This window comes from Nannospalax galili, unplaced genomic scaffold (assembly GCF_000622305.1).
Source record: "Nannospalax galili isolate Female #2095 unplaced genomic scaffold, S.galili_v1.0 scaffold1454, whole genome shotgun sequence".
Taxonomy (NCBI): domain Eukaryota; kingdom Metazoa; phylum Chordata; class Mammalia; order Rodentia; family Spalacidae; genus Nannospalax; species Nannospalax galili.
Window position 1 is genome coordinate 203751 of NW_008334056.1, and position 7105 is coordinate 210855.

Genomic DNA, 7105 nt, shown 5'->3' on the forward strand with positions numbered 1-7105 from the left:
AGGAGAGTTTCTTTTCTGGTCCTGTCTGTTTGGTGTTCTATATGCTTCTTGTATTTGTATGGGTATATCTTTTTTTTAATTTTGGGAAAATTTCTTCCACGATTCTGTTGAAGATCTGGTCCATGCCATTGTCTTGGGATTCTTCTCCTTCATGTATGACTATGATTCGTAAGTTTGGTCTTTTTATGGAGTCACACAACTCCTGCATATTCCATTCTTGTGATATCTTAAATTTTTCATAATCTTTTCTTGAGTGGTCCAGTTTGTCCACTTAATCTTCCAGTCTTGATGCTCTGTTTTCCATTTCGTTCATACTATTGGTGATGCTTTCTCCTGTCGTTTCTAATTGGCTTATGGAGTGTTTCACTTCGTTTTTTATTTCAGCCTGAGTATTCTTCAATATTTCTAGCTCTTTTCTGAATTTATTCAGAAGTTTATCCCTATCTTTCCTCAGTTCTTTGATTTCATTGTGTGTTCTTTAAATTATCTGAATTCTTTTTATCATGTTCATAATTGTTGTTTTGAGTTCCGTGTCCTGCATTATCTCTAAAGGGTTCTCACTGTACTCCTCTATAGGACTGTTGGTATTTGGTGGGTTATGTTATTTTGGTTTTTCATGTTGTTATTTTTTCCTCTGTGAATTTGGCATGTGAATTTCTTTTGTAGTTTCTGATTCTTGTGTGAGATTCAAGCCTTCAAGTTTAGGTCTGCTTCTTTTAATATACTTCATGTGCCTTTGTTGTTTACTTTTTTGGCATGAAAAGCTGGCTCCTCTAAGCTTCTGGTTCTCTCTTTTGATTTTATATTGGAGTTGCTAGATTGCTTTTGTCTTCAGGAGTTCCCACAGAAGCCCAACACAGATGAGGATCAGATGCTCTCAGGCTTTCTCCTAAGGTCTGGATCCCTCCAGGAAAGATTTTGGCCTCAGGAATTTGGGGGTTGGACTGGCCTAGGAGCAGTGCCCAGGAAAGATGCTGTTCCAGCGCAGCTGGTGGGTGTGCCCCCAGAGATGCAAAGGGAGATGGGGGTGGGAAGAGGCCCCAGGGGCTCCTGGAGCCTGCGCTGAGGAACTTATTGGTCTGGATGCAAAGCATCAGGAAGCCCTGTCCAGGAAAGAGGCTGGCAGGTTGTGTAGCCCAGGGAAGCAGAGGGAGGTGAGGGCTGGGCCAGGCCCAGAGGGCTCCTGGGGACCAGAGAAGGAACTGGGATTGGTCTGGATGCAAAGGATTAGGAATCAGTGGTGGTTCCTCAGGTGTCTGGGGTGCCAAGAGAAGGAATGGGACAGGACCTAGGCTAGGAGGAGAGATGGGCGATGGAGATGGGTGGGTGAATGAGGCTGGGGGAGTCAAGGCAGGGAGGGCGTGATTGACTTACCCTGGAGAGAGGCCTGAGTCATGCAGGCCCAGGGAAGCAGAGGGAGGTCTATTCCTTGTTTTAAAGCATTCCTTTCCTACCCAGTGGCTATATAGCTATCATTTTGCATTTCCTTTTGAAAGCATTATATTTTTTATTTTATATTTGGTTCTTTAATTCACCTGAATTTAGTACATAAAAACTGAAGTCCAATTTAAACTTTTTTATATTTAATTCAGTATTTTGTGATTCTGTTTTCCTCTCTTTCTAGCATATAGATTTTTTTTATTCGGGGGAGGGGGTGGGGTGTTGAGACAGGCTCTCATTATGTAGTTCCAGTTGGCCTGGAACTTACTACCTAGACCATCCCAGGTGGGCCTTGATTTTACAGCCATCTGCCAACGTGCTGGGATTAAAAGGTGTGTACCACCACTCCTGGTACTTTTTATTTTTCTTTTACTTTTTTGTTTTTTAAAACAACGTTGTAGTGGTTGCTCTAGAATTTGTACTCTGTGTGTGTGTGGGAGGGTGTTCCCTGCATGTAGTAAGTGTACCCATGAGTGCAGTGCCTACAGACAATTGTTAGCTGCCATGTTGGTACTGGGAATTGAACCCAGGTGCTGCACAAGAGCAGCCAGTACTGTTAACTGCTGAGCCATCTCTCCCGCCAAATGTACTATACATATTTACAACTAATAAGGCTATTTCAGATAATACCACACTGCCTTAAAGGTAGTACACTTACACAAATAGTACTAACTGCTGCTGCTGAACCCTTGTGTCATTGCTATCACTCATTTCATTTTACACAGGTATGCATTTAGGCTTATATATTCATAAATATAACAAATGGAATATATTTTTGCTAATTTATGTAATTACTGGTAATGAAAGAAAATAGGACCAATTACATTACTTAATTACTTAATAGTATATTACCCTAAAAAACTTAAACTTACTAACACTTTCTCAGAGTTGCAGATCTCTGCTGTGACTTCTGTCTCATTCACAGAAGTTATTCTTTAATTTGCACAAATGATTTTGGCAACTCTCATAGGATTTCTGCTCTCAAAATACCTATCATTGACCTCCTATGAGTCAGTTACAATAAATTTAGAACCAGTGATTGGAATGGATAAATTTTTTTTAGAAGTTATTACATTTTAAGGGTTGCATCTGTGAAGGCTATACTGCTTTATAATTATGAAAGGGATACATTTCCAAAAGGCTAAAGTTATTCCTTTGCCCAAAACCTTGAACTTAAAGACAGCCCTCTCTCACCTCAGGCCTTGAGGCTACACTGGGAGGGTAAAAGTTTACCACGTCCAATATTGTCATAGTGTCGATAATAAACTCAGATTGAAGAGGTTTTTAATTTAACTTCCATTATATGCAAGGAATCGAAAGGAGATATTAAATCAGATCAAATTTTAGAATGTATATAAATTTAAGTGTTTTGTACATCCTAATTTCCTAGTGAGATGGAAAAGTAATTTAAAAAAAAATAGTGAAGGTTTCTGCAACTTACAGAGATGCTTTTTAAGTATATTTGAAGTCTAGTATATTATTTGCTATTCTGAAAGCCTATTAACATTGTCTCTTCAGGATGATGACAAATCTTTGAACATATTTGATCCTTTATTCAGAAATACCTTGGATACAGTAATTATTTGCATAGATAATGCAACCAAGTTTGAGTGCGTAAAAGGATAACATAGAATGACTATTTGAAATATAGAGAAAAGAGGTCTGCTTGGTTTTTGTTTGCTTGGTTTTAAGGTTAGACTACCCCACATGAAATTTGGTCAAACTTGATTTCTGTCTCTGAATTACAGTCACAGAATACAGCTGTTCTTTTGTAGCATCCCAGAAAGGTTTGGAAAAACAGTAAACCATATGAGAGTCAAATAAAATGCATCCTTTAGGATGCAGAAAATCCTCTAGTTACTGCCCGGCCCACTGCACCCTTGCAGTATCCTGTATAATCTATACCCCCATCCCCAACAGAATATTTTTGTGCTGGGAAGATGGCTTTCATGTTCCAGGCAAGTGTGAAGAACTGAGTTTGGATACTCAGAGCCCATATAATGCCAGCAGTGTGTGTTTGTAATCCCAGTACTCCTATAGTGAGATGAGTATGGAGAATCCTGAAGCTGAAGAACCTGGTGTAAGCAGGAGCAAACAGGAGACCTTGTCTTGAATCAGGTAGCTGGTAAAGACCAACACCCAAGGTTGTCTCTGATTTATACACACAACACACATGCACAGAGTTTTTTTAAAAGTATTTCTAAGCACTATGAATTAAAGGGGAATATTTAAATGTGACCAGAAATCCAGTTACATATGTTAGGAGGCAATACAATATAATGGCTAAGACAGTGCAAAGACCTTGAAATATATAACATTCTGGAATTCTGGGTTCCTCCGTATGTTGGGTGTGTAACTTCATGCAAGTTTCTTTACCTTGCCATTATACTTAGTTTTTCTTTTGGCGTTTTTGAGACAGGGTCTCCCTGTAGCCCCAGCTAGCCTGGAACTCGCTATGTAGACTAGGCTGGCCATGAACTCACAGAGATTCGCCTGCCTCTGCCTCCTGGCACCATTATACTTTTAATGTGTAAATGTGTCCTGGGGGCTGGGGAGGGTACAAATCCTCGAAAACTGCTCGCTGGGCTTACTGGCTCATCCTCTTATCCCAGAACTTGGGAGGTGGAGATGGGACAATCAGGAGTTGAAGGCAAACCTTGGACACATAGCAAGTTGGAAGCTAGCCTGGGCTACATGAGACCCTGTCTGAAAACAAAACAACTAAACCCTACATGGACACACAATAGGCAAATGTGTAAAAGAACTAACATATAACAAGACTCAAAAAATTGTAGAAATTACAAAAAACTGCCAAAATTACTAAGTACTTAGAAAATATGTAACTTTATGTTACATTTATAATTTCAATAAATTTGAAGTAATTGTATTTGTTTTAGAATTTTTTATGACTATACTTGACATCTAAAGTTAAAGAAAAATGTATATTTGTTTATACTTATTTTAGTACAGTGGTTTTGACAAAACATGCATACTGGTAAGGAAAAAAATCCACATTTTGTGGTTGTAACATTTTGATTGTTGCTTTATCGAAAACAAAGGGAGAGTGTAGAACGCTTCTGGGTATTCATCATCCAGAGACTCATGGTACCAAGCCCCAGTATCCCAAAAAGAACTCTCATTAGCTTAGCGCATATAAGATTGAAGGAGTAAAGTCGAAGCTCCACTTCTGTGGTCTGCTCCTTAAAAGAGCACAAGAAACTAATCTAATAGTTGATTGCTTTGTTGCCTTAAAAACCATATTTTTGGAAATATGTGTTGACTAATGTCAATGAACCAAAATTGATTGACATGTAGGAATGGCTTCTATAGGCCTAGCCTGTAATCAGATCCAGAGGAACTTGTAAGAACTAGCAGGAGCTCAATGGTTAAGAACTCCTACTCTTCCTCCAGCAGACTCAAGTGTGGTTCCCAGCAACCATGTCGAGCAGCTCTCAACAGCCTCTAACTCCAGCTCCAGGGGATCCGACACCCTCTTCTGAGCTCCAGGGGATCTGACACCCTCTTCTGATCTCCGTGGGCACCCACACACACGGCATGCACACACAGACAGACAAATATACACTAGTTAATTTGAAACCTGTAAAACCGTGTCAGCATTTTTCATGGGTCACTAACCTTTAGAGACAGGATAATTTTCCTACTGTGTTGACCTTCAGTTGTAGCTATCTCAGAAATGTGTGTACTGATTAATACTTAAGTGATCTTTTGGTAGCACATGAAGTCATGTACTCTTGCTTCAGAAGCAGCTAGCTTCCTGCACATTTCATTATTCATTATTGTCCTCTGAATAGTCCATTAAAAACTGTGGAGCTTATTTCAATGAATGCATTTCTCTAAATGTAAGAACTAGTTACTGCCAGGCATGGTGGCACACACCTTTAATCCCAGCACTTGGGAGGCAGAGGCAGGCAGATCTCTGAGTCTGAGGCCATCCTGGTCTACATATCAAGTTCCAGGCCAGCTGTGGCTACAGAGAACTACTTACTGTATTTCCTAGCAGATGCAAAATGCTTAGGACATTCCTTTGTACTTATTTAACAGTCCCCTACTAAGCATTTAAGGCAGTCAGTCTCTTTAGGAGCTGTCTTCTGCACCCCATCGATATGAAATAGTTTCCTAAAGTAAAAATAAACTGTACCTGACACTGTAATTTACCAGGCACTTAGAACTAACTTTAGCTTAACCAGATAGCAGAGATAGGAGAAATAGTTTTACCACAGAGACCAGAAAAAAAGCAATAGAGCATTTTGTAGATTACATTTAAAATGGAATACTTAGTTTTATAATTCTTACAACTTTAACTTAGTTATTATGAAGAAAAAAAATTTTTTTTTGAGACAAGTTCTCCTTGTTAGCCCCAGCTGGCCTGGATCTCACAGAACTCTGGCTGCCTCTTGACTCCTGATTACTGGGAGTGTATACCACCACTCCCGGCTCAGGAATATTTAATTTTTTTAAACTACACTTAACTGTCTTTAATCTAGTCTTAAGCGTAACTGGTTGCTCTGCCCAAAGCTCAGAAATAATCAAGGTGGATTCTTGAGCAAACTTGGCATTAAAAGCATTTTATCGTATTGACTTGTTTAAATTTCTTGGAAAATGGTATCAAGAAGGGGAAAATAGAAGGTGAATTTTTTTGCTAGAAAAAAGCTACTTAACACTGGCAGATGGAGTGGGAAAGTGGTGAGACGTTTTATCAAAGACAATGTGTGTTTTAAAGCTCACAAATCCATCATCCCTAGCCATATTATTTGTAATTAAATCATCTTAGGAAATCTGTACTTACTCAGTCCTTTGCATGCTCAATCTTGTTTATCTTTTACTTTGAGAAAATCTAGTCTTAGTTGTTGTAAGGCCTAGTTATAAAACCGAACAATAAAGCTCTGCATCAATCTGTCTGCACTATGACCAGATTATTTCAGACAAATGCAGTTTTGAGTTACAATTTAGAAATGGTGGCCCTGTGGGGATGGAGCGATGACTCAGTGGTTAAGAGCACTGGCTGTTCTTCCAGAGGACTGGGGTTATACTCTCAGCACCCGCACCCGCATGACAGCTAACAGCCATCTGTAACTAGTTTCAAGGCATCCAACGCCCTCTTCTGACCTCCATGGGCATTGTGCACTTACATATATGCAGGCAAAACACTCACACATAAAATTAAAAATTAAAAAAATAAATGGTGGCCTTAAGTACACCAAACAGATTCAGTGTCTGTAGGGCCGTGTTCTTTCCTGGGTACACCAAACAGATTCAGTGTGTCTGTAGGGCTGTGTTCTTTCCTGGGTACACCAAACAGATTCAGTGTGTCTGTAGGGCTGTGTTCTTTCCTGGGTACACCAAACAGATTCAGTGTGTCTGTAGGGCTGTGTTCTTTCCTGGGTACACCAAACAGATTCAGTGTGTCTGTAGGGCTGTGTTCTTTCCTGGGTACACCAAACAGATTCAGTGTGTCTGTAGGGCTGTGTTCTTTCCTGGGTACACCAAACAGATTCAGTGTGTCTGTAGGGCTGTGTTCTTTCCTGGGTACACCAAACAGATTCAGTGTGTCTGTAGGGCTGTGTTCTTTCCTGGGTACACCAAACAGATTCAGTGTGTCTGTAGGGCTGTGTTCTTTCCTGGGTACACCAAACAGATTCAGTGT

General features: G+C 39.9%; 2 protein-coding genes across 5 annotated transcripts in view; one reads left to right on the top strand and one right to left on the bottom strand.

Annotated features, from left to right (window-relative positions):
- Window positions 1-7105, top strand: part of Rnf13 (ring finger protein 13) — a 95382-nt gene that overhangs the window by 84615 nt on the left and 3662 nt on the right. Inside the window, exon 9 of one of the 4 annotated variants that reach the window (XM_029561563.1) lies at window positions 4852-6363. The exons of the other annotated variants lie outside the window; for them this stretch is intronic. Within the exon in view, the coding sequence (XP_029417423.1) occupies window positions 4852-4940 (89 nt within the window). The 3' untranslated portion in view covers window positions 4941-6363. Of the gene's footprint in view, window positions 1-4851; window positions 6364-7105 lie in introns of those variants that run through there. 4 annotated transcript variants of the gene reach the window in all.
- Window positions 6582-7105, bottom strand: part of LOC115069598 (uncharacterized protein C2orf16-like) — a 1506-nt gene continuing 982 nt past the window's right edge. Inside the window, exon 2 of the mRNA XM_029561565.1 lies at window positions 6582-7105. Coding sequence (XP_029417425.1) covers window positions 6650-7105 — 456 coding nt within the window. The 3' untranslated portion in view covers window positions 6582-6649.